This window comes from Corvus moneduloides, chromosome 1 (genome assembly GCF_009650955.1).
Source record: "Corvus moneduloides isolate bCorMon1 chromosome 1, bCorMon1.pri, whole genome shotgun sequence".
Classification (NCBI taxonomy): Eukaryota; Metazoa; Chordata; class Aves; order Passeriformes; family Corvidae; genus Corvus; species Corvus moneduloides.
The window spans coordinates 140,324,090-140,346,964 of NC_045476.1; the positions used below are offsets into that span (position 1 = coordinate 140,324,090).

Genomic DNA, 22,875 nt, shown 5'->3' on the forward strand with positions numbered 1-22,875 from the left:
CCCGATGATGTATGACAGGAGGGCAGGACAGTCTTTACAAGATTATTGCAACCTCCTTTTTGAGGGTTTCCTTGGGTTATGGTAGAAGAAAGGTTTAACAATGAGGTAAGATTTGTAGATCACTACACTTCATTCCTCTCCACCCATATAGAAATTTTAGAAAATGTGGTTTCTGAGGATATGTGAAAGATTTAATTATGCTAAATCTAGAAAAGAACATTTTTACTGTAGTTAGGGATACATTTTTCTCCATGACCTTGAAAAGAAGGCAAAAAAAAATCCAATATAATTAACTGGAAAGAGAAATTAGATTAGTTGTCAGACAAAATGTTCAGACTCTACAGGTTGGTATGGAAGAGAGCAGCTGTTGTGTAATCTCCTGCTTGGATATAGCAGTGCTTCCCTAAATGTCACAAAGTACAGCAGGAATGCATGTGTGGCAGCTTGCACTGAAAGAAATAAAGTAAGGGACATTTCTGCGAAAGAAAATGCTTTTTAAGTATTCAGAGCATGCTATGAATCTGAGACTAAAACAGGGCTAAGTGTGCCCCTTCTGTGTGTAATGAATAGGTAAACTGTATTTGCAGCTTTAATCAGGAATTTATTTTCTGTCTAACCTCATACAAGTAGTGTTGAAAAAATAGAAACAGAGCCTGGATCATTCCTGAGCATTTTTAGACATTTACCTGAAATACCTAACTGCCTTGTCAGTGGAGGACATCAGAAACCTTAAGAGCACAATTTGGTTTTCAGTCGGTGTGATTTGTGCTCTGGAAAGACCAAAGTCTTTTTGAAGAGTTCAGAGACAATCTGGGGTGGTTTGGTTCATAACTTGTTTCATTGCAACCCCCATTAGATGGAATAAATGTCCGTACTGTCAGTAACCAACAGGAATACAAAATTTTTTAAAGATTTAAATTTAACTTTACAGGAAAATCAACTATATCAAAAAAAAGAGAAAATATACAGTAGTCTCTTCTACTGAACATTACAGAATTAGTAAATGGTTGCTAATTTTATTTGTCAGTCATGAACTTAATTTATCAACATCTCTTTATAATTTCTCAAATTAAAGTTTTCAAATTGAATAGTCCATCTGAAACTGTTTCATCTTCTACAAATTCTATTCTGCTCTTCCCAACAGATGGAGATTTTAATAACCTAAAATATTGAAAAATGTCACCTTACAAGTAACACAAAAATAAGCTGTTCCTGTAGAGATTGTTTCTCTGGTATTTGCATGAATTGCAGGTATATAGAAACTATGTATCAAGTTTTGCAAAAATTACTGTCTTTTTTTTATAGGTTGCCATCACCAAAAGCACCACCCATGAGTGTCCTGCCTGAAGTAGTCACTGAAGCTTTTGGAGTGGCACTGGTTGGTTATGTAGCCTCACTAGCTCTTGCTCAAGGCTCTGCTAAAAAGTTTAAATACACTGTGGATGACAACCAGGTAAAGCTCTTTCTCCTTAGTGTCACTGAGCCTTGAAATCACTTCACCATTTGGGGAAAGTATCATAGATGAACGCCCAGTAGGATAAGCTATTTTCCATATAGCATCCTGACACCTTCTAGTGCTTACTGTAACACCCAAAACTTGTTCAAATTGTCTCTGCAGAATGCCCTCATTGGCTGAACTGCTCCTTTTGGGGAAGCTCATCCTTCAGGATAATCTTGTAGGGCTACATTCAGTGCAGCATTTGGATATTAGTGCATTTTCCACTGCTCTCAGATGAGACAACTTCTCCTCTGGCAGTTGAGCTCTTATAGACAAGTTATGATGTTAAATCAGCCACCAATTAATAAAACAAAGCAACTGTAAAACAAAACCAGGTACTTATAGCCCCAGGACTTATCTGATGTTGTGAGAGGAAATTATTTATACTTCTGCAAAGTGGAAGTCTCACCCAAAATGAAGGTTTATTTGTATATAAGAAGCTGTGTGAGTTCAGAGGGTGCTGCCAAATTTACAGCCATAGGAGCTTTCTGTTCTGAGTTCCACTTTGCAGAAGACATGCTTAAATAAAAGTGGAACATCTCTACACTACTACATTGCTTGTCATGGTGGGTGGGTAACTCCAAGCCAGCTGGAAATCCATGGAGACGATAATTCAAGCACTGTGGTAAGAAAGGCTCAATTTCAGAGAGCTGGCACTAGTACTGTGAGCTGAAAATGCTGCCTCCACCTTTCTGTTAAGTGGTTTGAGATAAATGACATAGGGTTGAATGAAGAACTGTTTTGCAGCTGGAGGTCTATTTGGACACCCTATCTAGACAGGCTGGTCTTGCTGCATCTGTTCCTGACCTTCACAACTCTTATGTCATTGGAAAACACAGTGAAAACATTCTTGTCTATTCAGTTCTCTATAATATTTTTCAGTTTGAATACATTGGGCCATGAATTTCTGCTGATGCTTCAGAGCCACATTTCTATGGAGCAGAGGGAGAATGCTTTGAACTTAGTGCAGAACAGACTCCAGGGTGACATGCTGCTATGTTTCAAGGCAGTCCATGGAACACAGCAACCTGTAGATCTTTCTGCACCTTTGGAAGTCTTGTACTTTACTCAGCTTCATTACTGAAGTCTTGGAAACTCTGTGTATGTCTGCATCAAATAATGGAGCAAAAGAGCAAAACCTCCATGACAGGAGAGCAGTGAGGGGCTGTGGCTGTGGTGCCCTCAGGGGCCAGGCACAGCGCTTGGCATGGGGGCTCGTGGGTGTGTGAGACTGCTGGGCCAGCTTTACAGGGGTGCTGTTCTGTGCTGTGAACACAAACTCATGAGCTGGTGTTTTCCTGGCTGGATACAGCATCGTTTGTGTCCTAAGCACTCTGAGGTCTTTTCCTACATGTTTTCCTCATCAGACCAATATGCTCCTTAAATTCTGTGATGCTGGGTGGCCATGTTGGAACACTTCCTTAAAAAACACTGTTCTTCTTAGACTGGCTTCTTCAAGGTGGCTTCTCCACTTTTTCTTCTACAAATCTTTGTTCAGACATGTCTGCATTTTGACTGTGAACAAACACCAAATATATTTGTGATGAAACACAGCATGCCTGTAATGTGGCTACCACACTTCACTCTCACTAAAACGTGCTCTAAAAAAAGAGAAATCAGTGGCTGTCTTTTTCCAGTGAGTCATAAACCAGAAACAATCTGGACAGTTTCCAGATACCAGTACTTGGGGCCCTGGCCAGTTAAAAAGCAGACATGGATCAAAATGTAAATATTTTGGTTGAACTTCATCTTCAAAACGTAGCAATAGCATTTATTCTGTGAACAAAATGTCCCTTCTGCTTTTGATGAATCTGGTTCAACAGCTCTATCATTCTATCGTTCTAAGTTGTGAGAAGATATATTCTGTTGAGAAATCCTTTTTCATGCACCTATGGGATTTTCTTCCCTCAAAAATGTGTCCATCCTTTATCATTGCTAATATTTACATAGGGGACTCCTATGTTGGCGAGAGGCATTGAAATGACAGAACAATAGGAAAAAACCATCTTCTATTTAACGACTTTGCAGGAATTTTTGGCTCATGGCCTCAGCAACGTGATTCCTTCATTTTTCTTTTGCATACCAAGTGCTGCAGCGATGGGACGGACGGCGCTTTTATACAGTACAGGAGCCAAAACACAGGTAACAGCTTAGAGTAAAGTACGTCGGAGAATTAAAGCTGTGATTCTGCTCACTGGAATTTGTACTGATTTATCCATTGTATTTCCCCAGTCTCCCTTTTCCTCTGTCCTGAGAATGACTCTGCCCTGTCATTTTTAACAATCTGCATTAAATTGCATTCAATCAGCGATGTCTTCCTAGGAAAGACAATGGTCCCTCTTATTAATTTTTATGTTTCATTCAATATAAACTGTAAGGTCTGTGGCAGCAAGGAAGTTAGGAGTTGTGTTTTCAGACTGCGGAAAACTACATAAAAGCCCTTTCAGTTAATGTGAATTTGTTAGCATTGTAACAAAAGTGCCCTCTAATGGTGTTTAATGGATTTAATGGCACTGTCTAAACCGAAGTTTTAGGAAAAAATCACGTTTAATTTAGTGCTTCTATCTGATTTCCAAAATAAAATGAAAGTAACCTTTAGAGCTGTTTGTTAAAAAACCACAAGTAATCTCCCAGCTTCTGCCTTGTGACATGGTGTACTTGTCCTATCCCTCAGTGTACACTGAGCCCAGAGAGATGACATTTAGATTTTTGAGGATTTTTTTTGCCTATTTTCTGCTGTAGGAAACTAAACCCACAAGTTCTTATTACAGTCACTGAGGAAAGAGGAGACTGTAATTGCTGAAAACGGTAACTGTGACCCTGTGAGCCCGTCATCTGTCTGAATCGTGCTTGCGAACAAGAGGTGGCAAGCCAGCTGGGGCACCCCCACAGCATTGCCTCTTCCTCTGAAACTCAAGGGCCTTCAGTGGCAACCTGCCATCAATGCTATGCCCTTTGGAGTTCACTGCTATTCTCCCAGGTAACAAGTGACAGAACAAGAGGAAATACCACCAAGTTGAGCCAGGGAAGGTTTAGATTAGAGATCAGGAATTTTTTTTTTTTCACAGAAAGGGTTGTAAAGCACTAGAACAGACTGCTGACAGAGTCACCATCCCGGGGAGTTTTCAAAAATTGTGTGAATATGGCATTTGAGGACCTGGTTTAACGGTGAACCACCATGGTGGTGGTGCTGGGCTGATGGTTGGACTCGATGACCTAAAAGGTCTCTTCTAACCTTAACAATTCTATGATTCAATGATTCCATTGTCATTTTATAGCTGGTGTTGCCTGTAAAAAGGACATTAGCTGCAAGGAAAAGGTTCATGAGGTACAAGACTAAGTGCAATCCGTAGGTACTGTTTCTCCTCAACCATCTCCTGCAATTATTTCTCATGCAGATGCCACAATATTAAGGAATTATACAGGGCTTTACTTCAATACTCTACATGTCAAATACTTGCTAATTAGCCTACAGAGTACTCCGAACTCACTTAATCATAATGAACAATCTAACAAATAATAATCTGGAAAAGTATTTATATGCAAATATTTTAGCTACCACTTGGCTATTAGTTATTTCATATATTTTAGTTGAATTTGATGTCACACCATTTGCCATCATCTCACAGACATTCTCTTCTGTAACCTGTTAATGTACTCATTTTACAATTTGCAGTTGTACTGCATCATGTTGTACTAGCTTTTCCATGGAAGATTTGAGGTAACCTGCAGACCTATAATGTGAAGAAGGCTCATAGGGTATTTGAGCACTTTGGCTCTGGTTCATGTAGACAAAGACCCCGATAAAAGGTTATTCAATACATGAAATGGAAAAGAAACCACTATAATTTGATTTCAAGATAGCAAACACATGGTAAAAGTCTGCTTGGTTTATCCATTGGTTTCACAGCATAGCAGTGCCTGGCTCTAAAAGTCAGAGTATGGCTGAGTTAGCACTATGAGAGCATTTTAATAGGCATAACAATTTCTCCCTTGCCTTCTTGGAAAGCAACACATCAACTTAATCCTCTCCTTTGTGGCTGTCTAGGCAGAATGAAGACACGAGAAGATCATCACTTATAAATATTGGTGAGGTCATAGGCAAAAAGAAGCCTTGCTTTAATTACATAGAGGGAAGTCAGTTTGGCACAGGGCATGGAAGAAATGCAGAGAGCCTTTCAGGGGCACAGAGCAGCTCTTTTTTTCTCAAATGGCTATACCTGAGATGCAGTTTTGCCATTTGTTCCTCAGTGGTATATTTTCCTGAGAAAAAACAGAAGTGAGGAACTCTATCATGGACTACAAGTGTCCTTCAAATAGAATCAACACTTTTTTTTCTTGCTCTTCATGAAAGCAGAAAGAGGGAAAAGTTCCTTGTGACTTTACCAGCAGATTTTCTGTCCCTTTTTCTGTAAACACTTTGTCTATCCTTCTTGATGGTATTTTTAAGTACACCATGACTTTAATTTTCTAGTGTTTTAACAACTTGTCTGGTTTTGTTTTTAACAACTCGTCTCTTAAAATGAAACCTAATTATTTTAGTAAAGAAACATATTATCAATATAAAAATAAAGTGAGCATCTGTCTACTTACCGTCAAAAACCTTCTGTGAATCTCAACTGTATAAGACCAGAAGTACTCAGTGAGCACTCAGAACGGAATAGGACAGTGCAATTTTACTGTAGTTTTCCATCAGATTAATACCATAAATACTGTGAAGAAATGTATAATTATTACACCATATATTTTTCTGAATTTATATTACTTGCATTAATTATAATCTTTAATACATATTTTTAAACTGTGCCTACATTTTCTTAAGTAAATAAACCGATATTAACATGAAATTGTTAGTGGTTTCTGGTTTAACAATAGTTTTCTTTTAGTGTTAATCCCAATAAAATAAGTTAGAAGTCTTCTCTTGTGGAAAAAATGATAGCATACATAATTCTTGCTTAGTGCTGTGACAAATCTGTTATTTAGTACAATATAGGGTGCATGGCTATAAATAAGTTGCAGAATGACAGTAGGTGCTGAGAAACTTCTGGGATGAGATATTGCACACACACGTTCCATTGAATAACCAAGTGTGTAAGTGATGCTCTGATCTATATCAGTGGGCTGGCAGCAGGGTCAAGCACAGATACTGAGATCTCTCATTACGTTTTCACTGTAGTTGATTAAAGGTAATAATCAGAGATTAAAATTGAAATTATATGCATCTTCAATGCACAGATACATTAACAGCTAACATCTTCAACATCTGATTCTTGACTTTGTCTACAATATTTTATAATTTATCCTTTTCACAATTTCTTTTGTTGTTGTTGTTGTTGTTGGACTGACTGATCTGCAATTCTTGTTTATCGTTTTAGGTGGCTTGCCTTATCTCTTGTGTATTAATTCTTGTGGTGATCTATGCAATTGGACCTCTGCTCTACTGGCTTCCTATGGTATGGTACTTATCCTTTTTAAAGATTAAGATGTCAAACATTTTCTAATAGTTTCTTTCAGGGAAAGATAGTGCAACCTCTAAAACAGCTCTATTTAATTTCAGTGGCTAAAAGAATAGTCAGGGCACTACAAATCTCGAAATCATAAAATACGGAGGTGACAGCATAAGACATATAGATTTTATACATATATAGTTATATATAGGCTATCATGTAAGCATATAGAAGCGAATTTCTCTTCTACATAGTTTTGGCAGGTAGTTTATGAAAAATATACATCCAGGTTGTTGTGAACTTGTAAACTGACAAAGTGTGGTAGAAATTAATGAAGATTCATATTTCTCCAAGATATGCATATGATACACAACTTTGCATTTCAAATAAATTTGACACAAATTATTTTAGATAGTGATATAAGCTTACAGAAAGATTATGAAGTATTCCTATATCTCTGTCATGGAATACATCTACACTATGACTCTATGAAGCAGGGTGGCATCTTTTCACATAAGCTATATCTAGCTTTTGGTATTACAAATTAATAGTTAATTTTAACTAGAGGCATGTCAAAGCTGCAAAATACAGCTCTAAAATTATCCACAATTCTGCCATGTATGTACATGAAGTTTTAACTCAACCATGTTTAAAAATTACTTTGTGCTATTGTTTACATGGTGTCATGAAAGTTCTCACTTTTCAAACACAGTTCCTTTTATAGCTTATTTTAACCATGCAAAGTAAGGACGCTTGAAGAGGGGTGCTCAATATGTCCTGATTTTTTGCTATACTTCTTCCCTACTTTCATTTGTTTTTATATGGATTGTATGTGAATTTTGACTGGTTTCCTGTAGGCTTTTCCCCCATATTTTAAAAATACTTTTTGGTTTTTGCTTTCTTGATAATTTCTTTCTCTTCTAATATGCTTTTTCAGCCCATCTATACACTGCAAGTCCATCAGTTTGTACTCTGTTCTTTTTGGCTCTAGATGATTTTTTCATCCATCTTCTCCTCCTTCCTGATTTAAAGAACAAAAAATTATTTTGTTTGCTTTAAAATTAATGGACTTTTGCCCTAGAGGCCTTCTCTAGCAGAAGGGAAGGAAGTGAGGAAGGGGAATTAAAATTTTTCACTGCGTAGAAGTTGAGTGCTGATTTGCTTTTGTCCTCCAGACTGTGGCAGAATGTATCTGGTCTGCTGATGCATGGAAGAGTCTTGGGTGGTCCTGAGGCTTCTGCCATTTTTCTCACAATTAGGTAGCCTGTAGATTGCCTTCACAAAAAAAAGAGGGATAGGGGGGGTTGATGCTGTTAGCATCTGTCACAAGGACGCCTGTGCTTATGTCATTTTCTAAACACCTACCAGTTTTTCTACAATTTAATTATGATATCGACTGCTAAATTAAAGAAAAAGTAGAAAAATTGTTTTCACTAGCAATTCTGCAAATGGCTTTTGTTTTTATGTCTTTGCAGTGTGTGTTAGCAAGCATTATAGTTGTGGGCTTGAAGGGGATGCTAATGCAGTTCCGTGACTTAAAAAAATATTGGAAAGTGGATAAAATAGACTGGGTAAGTAAAACTTAATCTAAGGAGGTTTTCCTGAGACTGTTTGGCAAACACCTGTTAGCTAAACTTTAATAGTTCTGTGGCCCTAGAAGAGACAAGTGCAAGGTATTTAGTAGTACTTTTTGCGCACTATCAGCTCAGAAGAACAGCATCTGTAATATCACTTGTATTAAAAAAATGACATTTTAGTAAATGATAAAGAATCAAACCTAATGCTACAGATGTGTATACAGACAGATCAACTTAATGTCAGCAAATACGTGTCTAATTTTTATGTCTTCTCTATCTGTTTAACATGCTTTTGCTACTGTAGCATTATTGAACAGATTTTGGTATCTTCATCCTCTGGGAATACGGAATGACCATACAGGTCAAACAGAACTGGAAAAATAGTGATGCAGAAATATGCATATTGAGGGGTGCTGTAGGTAAATTGCCTTAACTCTTTCAGATTTTGCAAGCAGAATATCTACTGTCTGAACATAGTGAAAGATTCTGCTCTATGAGAGGAGGAATACATCAGAAAGACAAGATAGGTGAAAAGAGATATAGTATGAAAATCTAGTTTAATGCAAAATCTAAATAGTCTGAGAGATTTTGCACAGAATGCCTAGCAAATTAAAGATGAATCCATATGTAAGGACACTCCTGGATTTCTCTTCTGTGGGAGATTTTGGATGTAATGGCCAATTAGTGGAACCAAAATTTCTATGCACTTACATAAATACATACATGCTGATGTCCCATATGTTTGAGTTAACAGTACTCAGAAAGGTATTTTGGCCATATAGGCCTTTTCTGTGGTGGGATATACAAGTAATTGGCGTTAATAATGAACTTTGTTGACTTCACCAGTGACTTAGTATTCTACAGCAGTAATGGTTAAGTCTAGACTGAATAAAAATTTTTTTAATAGAGTACTGGATTAAGTATGGGAAACAGAGCTGAGTAAACAACACCAAGTTTGACTGTGAGATTTTTTGCACTTAGTTGCAGAAAACTAGAGGTGCAAAAAACTTGGTTTTAGGGGTTTCTTTTGTATTATCCAGAAAAAAAGCTCTATCTTTCATTAAATCTTTTCTTCCTCAAGCAGTAAAATTCTGAAAATATTTTCTGTCTCTTGTATTGTATTTGATCTTCAGCTTAACCCATAATGTCAGTGACAGAACTGGTGGATGATGCAGATCAAGAATTATTCTGGGAACAATGGACTTAAAATGTTGATAGTTATGGCAGAGAGATATATCTTCTCCATCAGTTCATTGAGATAATAAGTCATTATGTTTTCCAGCAGGATATTCTGGAATCTCACTAGATTTGACACATCTTCACAGATAGACTAGCCTGATTGATTTTTGCTTTTCTGGTTTTGGCAGAAAAGGTTGTGTGAGTGGTTCGTTACTACATCTCTGACATCTGTCATCATTTCTAGGAGAGGTTATAGAATGGGGGAGTTTGCTGGGTTCATCTTTCTGACTAAACATACTCGAGCAATGATTTATCTTCAAGCAGTTTTACCATCAGTCCTTAGCTTGACAGGATAAATCATCTTGCTCAAAATAGCATAGTTTAAAGTAAGCCTATAAACATTGATCTTGCATTGCTGCCTGCTATGAGGAGCTCCACCAAGGCCAGTGATTTGTGTAACTACACTGGTGTTATTTTGGCCTGAAAAGATTCACCCCAGAAATTGACAGAACACTGGAAATGAATCATTCCATCACCCAGGTTATCCAAAGTGTTTTGAAGATATAAACCCTAACAAAACATTTGGAAATAATTAGCAGTTGTCCTTTCTGGAACTGATTCTTTGAAGGGTGTGTGTCATGTAGCATTGAAGTCAGGTTTGTTTTGCTTATAAGTCTGGCAAATGATAGCACATGGAAACAGAGTATTATGGAGTTTGTTACCTTGCTCCTTCTTTAAGCATCTCATTAAACACAAGTGGTATGAATAATATTTATTTGTTGATTAGTTCTTTATAAACATAATCCTTTTACATGTGGAAGGTAAGATAATGTTCAGGAGTTGGACTTGAGGATCTTCATTGCTTCATTCTATCACAGGATATTCTGGGTTTCTATGAAATCTCTTCTTTCAGCCATGGGTGGCTTTTTCTTTCAGATTTACATCCTGCCTCTCAAATGACGTTCGACTGCTTTTTAGCTACTACCCCACTGTCCTTATTCCAGAGATCTCTTTCCTGCTGTTCATAGCATCCATATGAACTTCAAATGTCTCCTGCTTCACTTAAGGTCTTCTGTCAGTCCCTACACCTTGGTTGGAGGACTTCAACAATCTCAGATTAATAATTGCACTATTCCACTATATATGTTATATGCATAACTGAGAGTGATTTGTCTTATTTTTTTCCCTCTTTTTCTGGGAACTGCCAGAAAGCTAATCTGGCATTAGTCTGTAAATATATCCCATTTGTCAGGTCCTCAGGTCAAAATTTGATTTCCTTGTCCTTTCTATAAGCCTAATTTCTTATGCAGGCCCACTTGACTAATTTGCCGTTTTTATTCTCCAGCTTGACAGTGCACTTTCCTAGTATCACTAAAAAGGCCAGTGAAGCTCTTGTTAACTCTTGATTTTAAGGCTCAGCATCACAGATAAACTGCCTTTTAAGACAGATAAAACTACTGCCTGGCAATGGACTGCTGAAGAAAAATGTTCTCTTTGCTGTTAACAGTTGGACTTGAAAGTAAGATGGAGGAAAAGTATTTCAGAAGGTGATGTTCTAAGTGAAACATTATAATAAAATAAGGATCATTTTCATGAGTTAATTATATAGCAGGGATTTGGGAAGTCCAGCAATGGAATACTTTGGCATTTAAAGAGAAAAAAATGTTTTAAAGCTGCACATATGTCTTGACCAGAAAATTACCACAGCTGAGACAAAGCCAGGTTGCATGCCTGACTTGTAAGGCAGGAAGAATGGCAAGAATTTGTGGTAAAAATTACACATTCCCAACATGGCATTGGGATGACAGGTAGTTATGGATGCATGAATTGTAATTGTATGTACATATATTAATATTAAAGGATGTAAGGAATTTTACTAATTCAGTGATTAAAGTAGATCCAAGAATGAGGGTCTCATTTTTGACCAGTATCCTCCAGGATCTTGCCATTGCGAATTTCTGAGACACGCATAAAACACCCTGCCAATCTATTTTGTCAAAATATTTAGAGGAGAGGGCCTGGAAACGGTCTTCCTTGAAAATTTTGGAGCTCATTAGTGCAATTTCTTGGGGTTTTTTAGAACTTCTTCACATATTATCCTCAGGAGGAAGATGGCCTTTTAAATTTGTTCATCACACATGGGTCCTGAATCATGAGAGGGCTCTGAGAGCTCTCAGGGCTCTGCTATAAAGACAATTTTCTACGAAGTAGGAAACCATCTCTTCTGTGAGAATAATTTTACATCAATACCTCTAGCTTACGACATCCTAGGGAGATTTTCTGTTCTTCCTGCATTAGTGAATATGCTACTATGAGTTATATTACTTGTGCTGTAGTTGATCTCAGTGGGGTGGGAAGGAATTTGCAAATGCTTAATCCATTGAAAGTATGATTACCATATAAATTATTTTTAAAGAGTAATATTTGTATCAGTCCCTCTGTTTCCAGGGCTGTTTGCAAACAAATACTGTCTCAACCATTGTGGATGGAATGCCTGTGAAAAATTATATTAAAGAACTACCATACCACTTTATTATCATAGGATCATTTAGGTTGGAAAAGACCTTTAAAGACCACCTAGTCCAACTGTTAACCCAACACTGCCAAGTCTACCCCTAAACCATGTCCCTAAGTGCATTAAGCAGTTCCTGCTCTATGGCTGTGGTGGTCTTCACTTGAATCCTAAGTTTTGATGAAGGGTGTGCTGTGGATGAATGCACACATTAGTCATTTGTTTGCAGAAGGATGTGGGAGCATGGCCGTGTCACTCAGTCCTTAGAGCCAGAACCAGGATTCCAGCATCTTCCCTGCTGAGAAAGCTCCTGAATAAGCAGGCTTTAATGGGATTCTCCTTCTGGCTATATGGTGGTGGCTGCAGCATGGGCCTCTATCTGAGCAACTCATCACAGCCTCGCATTACAGATAGTGCAGAACTGGTCAGTTGAGTCATGTTCATCTCTTCCTCCATTAAGCAACACCATAATCAGGTAGGAGTTAGATGAACTGCGCCTTGAATTTTCTTCATCCTCATAACCAAATCCATTTATTATGGTTGGAAATCAGACAGCTGTGTTGCAGATAGTTAAGTGCAAGGAACCCTACCCATTCAGGTGATAGCTGATCATATCCTCAGTGTGCAAAGAAAAAGGGAAGTGCGTAATCTGGTTTCAAGCTCATACAGAAACACTTCTTATCACCATACCTTAGCATTGCATTGTTAGCCCTAGGTTCAGAAAGTATTCTGCAATTTATTTATATGCTTTTTCCTACCAAGTGCCAGTTTTAGACTGTCATCAATGGTGGATGATTAGACCCTATGGAATGGAAAGTCTAAATGGAGGCAGCTGCTGTACACAGTCATTGTACCTCTCAGTGCTTCTGATACTTTCTAATATATACAGCAGTTGACATAAATCCATTTCTTCTGCTTGTTTCTTTTCTCCCTCTTTAGAGTTTTTCTCCAAATTAGTACAGTACAAGGATACTTAGAAGGTGGATTTTTTATTTTTGAAATTAACATGTGCCTATAATATATTATTGCTAAGATTTGAATAATGATTAGATTCTATCTGTTGTGGAGTATGCAGTAACCCTCTTGAAGTAAATTGCCAAGGAAAACTTTGGTATTTTTATGACTTCTTTATTGAACTTTGCAATAACCCATGAATTTAAAAAAAAAAAAAAGTCTATCAGATCAACATAACTTCTTTCTACAGGTTTGGTGCTACCCTAATTAAAGAAGTACTGACTCCAGGCCAATACAAAGCACTGAAAAGGTGATTGACTAATGAGCATATGATTGTTTTGGCTCAGGCTCTACAACAATGGCAGTCTCTGATTACAGTTAAGATGTAAGATACTAGACTGCTGGAGAGGCACTTAACTAGCTTTCTCAGTACTCAGCAGTACTTAAACATTTCTGGCTTTGATTCTTCCTATGCAGACTTTGTATTGGGGTTTTATGCTTTCTGTTTTCTTCTGACACATAAGAATTTTGCAGGTCTGCAGCAGTGATTTAGTTAGATGTGATGAGGTTCAGGTCAGCAGCTTAACTGGATTGCACTGAAGTGGATTCAGGTGTTGTCAAGGGTTCAGTCTTATTAAGATAGGCTAATTCTTGATCTCTCAGGTTTTTAGTAGTTTTGTTAGCTTTTTCATGTCCAGGTGAGTTTCTTTATAAATGTATATTGGATTTATAAATCTTAGCATTACTTTCTTATTCATGAATCAGAACTCAATATCTGTTGCTCATAAAGGTAGTCTTTGCAAATATATGCACAACAATTTGTGTAAGATGTCATGTTAAAATACAACTGGCGATTGAGGACAGTTTAAGTTTACCTGTTTGCCTAGCAGCCATCCTGTTGAAGAAATGAGAACTCTTTTGCAGTAGTTAGGAATCTTGAAGATGAAAAAGGCTTCTCGATAGACTCACGTAACACTCTGTCCTCTGTGAAGCACAAGTTAGTACGGTATGCCTTACACTTTATAATTCATAAACTAACAGTTCTGGGATCTGCTCGAGCAAAATTCTTGTGGTTAGGCTGAAAGTATTCTATTGTCTCTGGCTTTCGTGAGTTAAGTGAAAGCATGAGAAAGGATAATCTTAATACTGATTGTGCCATTGTAATGTGATCTGTTATTCTGCAAACATGAACAAGAAGCACTGCAATTCTTGAAACAGGCACCTGTGGGGATCTGTATATCCAGAGGAGTGAAAATACTTTCCATTCTTCTTTAACACCTTTTATAGAAATATTAGATAGCAGTCCTTGCTTAAGGCTCCCTCAAGGAAAGAAATATGTACTTTATTATAACAATTGGGTTGGTATAAGAAATCAAGTAATTTGTACTTTTGTTTTAATTGTAAAATCTGCATGTCTCTTAGCTGTACACATCATTGTAGTATGGAAATAAAAGTGATCATTTCTGGTTAGAAAATAATAAAGGAAAAACTGAAATGTGAAAGTTTTTAAAAGTTTTTTTAACATTTTAAATTTCTTCTCAAAGTGACTTTAGTTTCAGATATGCTTCTGTGTATTTTTTAAACTTGTATTTAAAATGAGTCCAAAGTTTTAGTAATCAAATATTGAAAGATGGGGAAGTAATATGAAATCTTACCATTTCCACTGGAAGAAATTAATTCCCCAGTAATTTTTATTTATTATAGAGTTGTTTTAGTCAGCTGTACTCTGATAAACGCCACTTTTAATCAGCCTCCTTGCAAATTATAATTCCCACTTATATGATTAGTGAGAGAAAAGCTCTCTGTATGTGACCTCATTAGGGCACCTCATTATGTGAAAGGAAAGGAGGATTTAAAATCTGTGCAGTGAAGAAGGTGACGAGAATTTGCAATGTGAAAAATAAAATACAGGTTTTCCAAACAACTGAATTCATTGTGAATTAAGCTGTTAGCACAAGCACAAATGCTATTTTAAGTAGCCCTGGAAGGAACCTCTGTGAGCACTGGGATGAGCTGTGCCATGCTGTATGTGGCCTCCCACGGGGAGGTATTATTTTAATTGCTAATTCAATCTTCAGTATTTGCCAGTTCAAAGATCCAAATGTTCACATCTGAGAAACTATCTTAGTTTTAAAAATCTTTATTTCTGATTCATAAAGCGCACATTATTATAAAATCTAAAACTAATCACTTCTTTTTGCTCCCCTCCTTAAAGAGCATATGGGTTAGTACCTATGTGTTTACAATATGCTTTGCTGCTAATGTGGGACTGTTGTATGGCGTTGTCTGCACTATATTAATCGTGATTTTTCGCTTTCCCAGGTAAGAGACAATTCATTGAAATGTTCTACTAGCACATCATTATGTATTCTTTCTGCATATTGCTTCACAGTCAGGATAGACATACGGTATACTAAATTTAACAACTCAACTTCAGTTTTTTAGTTGCAGAAAATTGCAAGATAAGACAATTCAAAAGGAAAAGTCACATCTGTGCATTTACTGTAGACTAAGGATCTCTAAAACATTTTATAAAATGGTATTATTTTGTGATTTCTGTTATTATTACACTTCTGTATGATTAATTATGTGAAGGTAGCATAAAATCAACAGGAAGATTAATAATATTTTTTTCCATTAGATATTTATTTGCTCCTTAAGGAGAAAGTATGTCTGGGAAGCTTTAGTAACTAAGAGCCTTTATAAACCCCTAGGTACTATGTTGCACAGGAGTTGGTAGTTGACAATTGCACTGCTAATATAGATTAATGAAACATAACTGTACAGCTATTCTAATGTCTAACAAAAAGTGTAAGTTCTGTGTATCAATTAGAAAAGTCAGGATAAATAAACTAGAGCAATCAGAAATTCTTCTTTTTTTTTTTTTAATATATTACAGTTGCTACTTTGGATCATGAGTAAAGGGAAATATAGCTGAAGTTCATGATTGATTTGTGCTACAGAAATAATTCACAGCTCACCAGTCCTGGAAATTACTTGCTGCTTGCATGCAGTTGTTTGCATGATCATTGAATCCCACTGAAATTAAGCACAATATAGACAGCTCGATTAAATGCTTGTTAAAGTTAATGGTGTTAGACATTTGTGCACAGCTCTGTTCTCACAGAATAAGTTGCAGAACCAGCATGAAAATAGTTCAAAATTTCAAGGCAGCTAAAAATGATGGGAGATTGATTCAAGCAGAAACTATCAGTACCTTTGTGATAACATTGTGCTACTCAGCAAACTAAAATTTTGATATATTCTGGTAGTAAAACAAAAGGCAAGTTTCCATGTTGTTTTTACCCTGAGCCTGGATGTTAGAGGTTCTCCAACAGCAGAAAGGGATGGATATCTAACACAAAAGAACCTGATCTAGTGGAGACCTCAGTCTGAACCTGCACTAATTAATGTAAATAAGACTCTTTCCAGTGATCTCTCTGCTCTTCAGTGAAGCTGCACACACTTGTCCATGCCATCTAAACGCATTGAACAAGGTAGCAGCCTTAAAACTGGTATGGCACAGATAGGGTTAACAAGATAACCTGTAGTAAGCCATACAGTCATGAGCAAAAGCGTTAGCAGGAGTGAAGCAAGGAAAATACCATGGATTATTTATTGTAAAATTTCTGTTCAGATGACAGACCATTGGATGTGGTAAATATTATGTATCAGAATGTATTAAAACCAGCAGCAGCCACAGCTCCATTTATGCAAAGATGAGAGAACAGCTGATATTTGAAAGGCTTGTTTATCTGGCCCCAATACCTGCAAATACTCCTTGTATATTCGTGCATCTGTCTCGCAGGCTAGCTAGTTTCACAGTCTTCTGCAGTTAAATGTGTTCCTGCAAAGGATGCATTAAATCGAAAGATCCTACGCTGAGCGCCCTTTCCAAGGCAACTTTCTCTTTTCACTGTGTAGAGAGCACAGGAATACTGGCCCTTTCCAGTAAGTCCCCCATTTTGATGGCTAGAGTGCAATGTTCTGCTTCTTAAAGACGTGTCCATTTCAATGACAAATAAAATATCTTTATTTTTCATGACCCACAGCTATTCTACATATTTATTTTCCCTTTCATTACAATATGATTTTGCAGTTAAAAAATATTAAACTTCTTAACTTTTGAAGCTATAGGTTATATATGAGCTACCTTGACTTGAAAATAGCTCTCTTGCCAGCTAATGAAAATTAAGATTTTCTTCACCAGAGAATTTCATTATTCATATTTTCAAAATGATATAATTCTAAAATTTTTACTCTTTAAGTGGATGGTTATCAGAAAAGATAAGGTCTGTAATCACAAAAATATGCAGATTGCTTTGTCAGACCTTTAAACTGCTATGCTGTAGTTTGGGGTGTGTGTCTTTTTGTTTCTGTTCAAGGCTTCTAATGATTTACTGTACAGATTTTTCTCTATGTATTGATTACAGAGCAAAGACACTCAATTTGAAAAATATGAAAGAGGTGGAATATAAATACAAGGCAGAAGATAATAGTGTAAGTTAATTTTTTTTAACCTTTTTTGTGTGTGTGTGTTTCACTAATTCAGATTTGTTTGCTTTCTCTAGTTAGTTACCAGATTGTAATCAGGGAATCAAGGGAATGTGTTTATGATATGACCACTTGAAATCTAAAGCCAGTATAATATAATAAAAACAAAACTAGTTGCCCATCAGAAACTGGAATATTTTCAAGGTCCTGCTGCTTGTCTGCAAAGTGAAGTTAGGCAAGTCCGCTTAGATCTATCCACCTTAGTTTATTTGTCATTTTTAGTTACGAATTGCTCTTTCTAAAAGTTTCCTAATTCCTAAATTTAAGGAACTATCTTGCCAGGAATGGCAAGGGCAATCTGAGCAGACAATAGCAGTCTCCATATTCTTATCATATTTCCTAAAAGTCCTCTGGTATTCTCATCATCCCCAATCTCTTTTCTGAGACCATTTCTGCCACCAACCCCTCCTGACCAGACTGTTTCAGAGGACACCATATGGCTGGGCAAAGAGGGGCAGCACCACAAAGTTGTCACAGACTGCTTCACACATCTCATCACCCTTTGCACATGAAAAATGGATGGAAGAATCTCTCCCGAAGACTGTGCCTTTAAAATTTGGCTTCTTAACAAACCTAAAGCAACCACTCAGATTCTTTTGGTTGTTTTCATTGCAATTATCATCAAAGTCGCTTTTGCTAAGGTCTATGGCAAGAAGAGAAGGGTAATGACCCACAGAGGTGAACTCCCACCTCCAAGATGAAATGGTAGCTCAGCAGCCAAGAGAGAAGTAGAACCATGTGTCCTTTGAGCACAGAGCCCCATCACTGGGACATCCTGCCTTCTCCACCGTGGCAGTTTCTCTTACGTCCTTTTTCCTTTCCTAGCGCTTATGAAAGATCTTATGTATCAGTAAGCCACATGCTCAGCAGTTATTGCTTCACCATTAAGCAGCTCTTCTTTAAGGAATTTATTATTTCTGGCAAATGTCTTCCATCAGAGCTAACTTGGGCTCAAAATCTGAACTTCCAAGGGCTCAAGGGCATTTACTGTTTTGGCATGCTGAGCAATGTTGGAATGTGAAAGGTACATAAGAATGGGGAGGACTCTGAAATGTGAATTAAAAACACTGTTGTTGAGGCTGGCCCAGCTGTCAATTATTATATCACTTTTCATTCTTAATAAAAATGTTGGAGTAACTTTGTCAGAGATGGGTAACCAAAATTTGATTTGCCTGCTATTTTTCATATCGGTTCATATCATGAAGCACTTTGTAAAAATGCCTATACATTTTTTTTTTTTTTTAAGCTATCTGCTCCCCTGCTATTTTTTTCCCCCTTATTCAGTAAGATTAACGCCAGTAACCTAGTAATAACAAACTAGTGTCTGCAGACAGTGGGGAAAATAACATTATGTTAAAGAAGAAAATTGCTCAAGAGCTTATTACACAAAACAAAGAAGGAAAATATGCCTTTAATTGAATTTAGTCACTGGGTTGCAGCAGGCATTTAGGGTAATTTTTAATGTATGAATGTTAGACTGGTCCAAGTTTCCCTGGTAAGTAACAGATTAGACATAAACAACAGGACATTTAAACATGAAAATATGCAAGCTTAATGATCTACCCTGCCATTAAGGTCTGTGAATTTATAGGGGTTATTTCATCAATAAGAGAAAAGACACTTTAATGTGGAAAAAAAATCAAAGGGTGTTTAGAAGCTTATGTGAAACACATTTCATCCCAGGCATTCACTGGCACTGAACTCGTACCCAAGCAGAGCCAGTGCTGTGCCGAGTGTGCAGGGCAATCGCCTGGGGCCTTCTAAGTGTTGGCAGGGACTGACACGTGAGATAAATTTCCTACTTTCTTTGCAAGGACTCAACAAAGAGGAAGTTCATTTTTCTCTGAGCAGTTCTTGTTAACAAAGAATCAAACCAGACCCAGGAATAACTGGCTGGTCAATTTTAGGCACAATTGGCCTTGTCCATTCTGGATGAAAAAATTATACCTAAGACTGCTATCTGTTTGATCTGGCCTTATGGTTTGACCCTTTCAAGTTCTGTACCTTGTACTTTTGGAAGCTTGATCATCACTGGATTTGATCTTTGCACATCAGTCTTCCTTTTTTTTCTTAGTTTTTATCTTCTACTTTGCCAGTGCTGCTATGGCACTGGTGTCCACTTGTCTCCACACCAAGCTGTGTATAACATAGTTTTTATGGGAATTTGTGGGATGTCAGAGTATTTCTCTGTTCAAGCATATACTGTCCTCTGTTTTGCCCTTTAGAGCTTTATTCCATATAAACAGAGACATTTTAACAGCCAGTTGAGCTTTGCCACTTGTCTGACTGGCATGTCAGTGATGTGGTATTTACCACAATCACACTCATAGGTAAATTGCGCAAAGTCTCTATGCGTACTCTGGGGTTCTTTGCCTCAGTTTGGGATGTTTGAAATGTTTCCTTTATTTGATGGTCACTGTGGTGGTGTCTGATAGGTCATCTCATTCCCAGAAGTCTGAACAGCAGTCTACAATAAGGAGATAGTTTAGGTGGTTTGTGGTGAAGATTTCCATTCTTGTTTTGCTTGAAAGTCTGTTGGGAAAACTGCATATCTTCAATGCAATCCCAAGCAATACTACTTAAAAAATGGTCTGTGCCAGCTCCACTTACTTGTGTTTGACTGTGACCTTGTTACATGACTTTTGTTAGGAAGAAGAGAGACTTTTTTGACCTATTTTCTCTTGCAAATTCTTGATTTTTACTTCCATTGTCACACAACCTGTGGAAAATCGGGAGTTCAGTAGAATTACCTTAATTCTACCTCCTACAAAACCAGGATTTAAGCATGTCTTCCTGCTGTCCAATATATTTATATATAAATACTAATTTTCTTACTGGCTTTTGAAGGTGTTTTATAAGTACACCTTGAGAGTGAGAGAAACAGCCCTTGTTTTGAGCAAAATGTCTCCCACTTGTACCTGGGGGTTTCTGAACATTATCTGGTGTCCTTTCAAAATTGTTCTGCTGTGTAACACTTGTGTTTTGAGCTACACAGTCTGACTGAAGGTACTGGTAAGCTGCTTGTAGCTTATTCAGTGAAATGCAGAGACAGGATCAAGGGCAACTGATAGTTCTCATGTAGATTATTGTGTTGGTTGCAGATATTTGCTGGTAAAGCTTTAAATGTGTCACTCAAGGTTGATCTGGATCCACCAAGTATTTTCATAGAGAACTATCTGTACTAAGGTCATCTTCAGATGACCAAGATGAATATTGCCAACTTTCCCCAAATCACCTGCAGTGTTTGCCCTAAATCCTTGTGTACTTATTTCAAGACGTGTTTGTCTAATAAAATATACTACCTGTCTGCAAATGTTACCTTGTCTATGCTTGAGGATCACATCAACTGAAATAGTGCTATTATAATTGTTAGCTCATAGTTCTTAGTATTATGCTTTATAACATGCATGCTTTTTCTCATGCTAACTAAAATGATAGAAAATTTTCATTATATATTACTTATACTTCCATTCTTAATTTATGTGGGAAGACTGATCAATAGAATTATCTGTTAAATTAGTCTCACAATCCAAAGCTCCTCCTGGGTTAATTTACAGGTATTTTTAGGCTTTTTAGAGAAATTAGTCTGGGGTTCGGTCTCCAAATCCAAGATGACCTTTTCAGCATTATGTTTATTTCATTCCACAGGAATCATTAAAACAGGTAAAAATAGTTTCAGTCAACAGCCCGTTAGTCTTTTTGAATGCCAGAAAATTTCATGCTGACCTGTTAAAGATAATCCAGAAGGATGGCATGAGCAGCCAGGTATGTGATATTGTAAATGAGGTGGGATGTGCTTTATGCTTCAGTAATCACCATGATTGGGTTGAAGATTGTGTTTGCTCTCCTTGCATTTCTTAGAGAATGCAATCAGATACTGAAACAAGTATAAAAAAGTAACATTAGAAATGATTCATTTAGAATAAAGCTAATCCTAATCTTAATCAGATTCAATATGGACTAATCTCATAGTATTACTTGAAAACAGTATCTCTACTATTTCTGCTTGTGATCCTGTAAGATACATTAAAGCACTGACCCAAAACTCCAAAATTTCTGCAAGAACTTACATAACCTCAGCTAATGTAAGACTGGGATTTAGACAATGAGTAGCTTTCATATTTCAACAAATATGCTTGAATAAAATGTGATTTTCTTTTTTTCTGAAAATAAGGCCATGAGAGATGGATGCTTCATTTTGAACTATAAGTAATTTTGGGAGAATTAGGAAGAAAGTGGCTATGTTTTTTTTCAAAAGTACTGTTTCTTTTTCCTCTTTTGCACTGATTGTATTAGAAAAATAAACAGCATACAAATTACATATAACACTTTTTTGGAGAATATTCCCATAAGCATAGTATTTTCCAAGTTTATCGGCACATAACTACTGCAACTTCCTGCAACACTTCCTAAAAGGCAAAAAATAAATTATCATTTTTCTTTCAGTACCGTGAAGACGTTCCAATACTATACAATGCTTACTGTAGACAATTTCATCCAGTTTGGCAAACTGGGCTGAGAAAATCACAGCCATGCCTTAGATGGGTTGTTAAGACAGCAACATGTGTCTACTACCTCTGCTGTCCCTTGACAAAGAGTTGTGCTAGTCATATGCACGTGGATGGGTGGAAATTCAGCTCAGAAAATGTGATGCTTTTTTCCCTTGGTTTTACTAGGCTGAGTGATTTGGATTAGTATGATAAAAAACCTCCAAACAGAGAGAAATTACTTAGGATTTGCATGGAATTAATTAGAGTCAATTCAAGAAGTTAATTTAATAAGTTAATTTATACATTACTTATAAGGCAGATTTTATCCTTTGTCTCTTCTGTAAGGTACTCAGCAGTACAGCTGCCTGAAATACCGTGCTTCTTTTTAAATTTTTCTTTTGTTTAATAAATGTCTTTCTGTAGCACATAATGGGTGTGAAAAAAATGCAGTTTCAATTTTTTTTTCTGTGCTTTGTTTCTGGTTTTAATTCATGTTTCTACTGAGAACTTGCATGTTGAAATAATTATTATAAAAATTCTCCAGATAAATGTAATTTTTAAATAAATTTACACGTCAAAAATGTTCTTACTAAAATATTAGTGTAGCAGATGAGATTGCAGCAAGTAGAAAATTAATCAAAAGTTAATCTTATAAAATCACTGC

General features: G+C 36.8%; 1 protein-coding gene across 1 annotated transcript in view; it reads left to right on the top strand.

Moving 5' to 3' along the window:
* The window catches only part of SLC26A7 (solute carrier family 26 member 7), a 71,030-nt gene that overhangs the window by 35,347 nt on the left and 12,808 nt on the right, over positions 1 to 22,875 (top strand). The window contains exons 7-13 of the mRNA XM_032129087.1: positions 1,306 to 1,453; positions 3,527 to 3,640; positions 6,874 to 6,951; positions 8,421 to 8,516; positions 15,383 to 15,489; positions 17,601 to 17,667; positions 21,370 to 21,486. Of these exons, the coding sequence (XP_031984978.1) occupies positions 1,306 to 1,453; positions 3,527 to 3,640; positions 6,874 to 6,951; positions 8,421 to 8,516; positions 15,383 to 15,489; positions 17,601 to 17,667; positions 21,370 to 21,486 (727 nt within the window). The remainder of the gene's footprint in view (positions 1 to 1,305; positions 1,454 to 3,526; positions 3,641 to 6,873; positions 6,952 to 8,420; positions 8,517 to 15,382; positions 15,490 to 17,600; positions 17,668 to 21,369; positions 21,487 to 22,875) is intronic.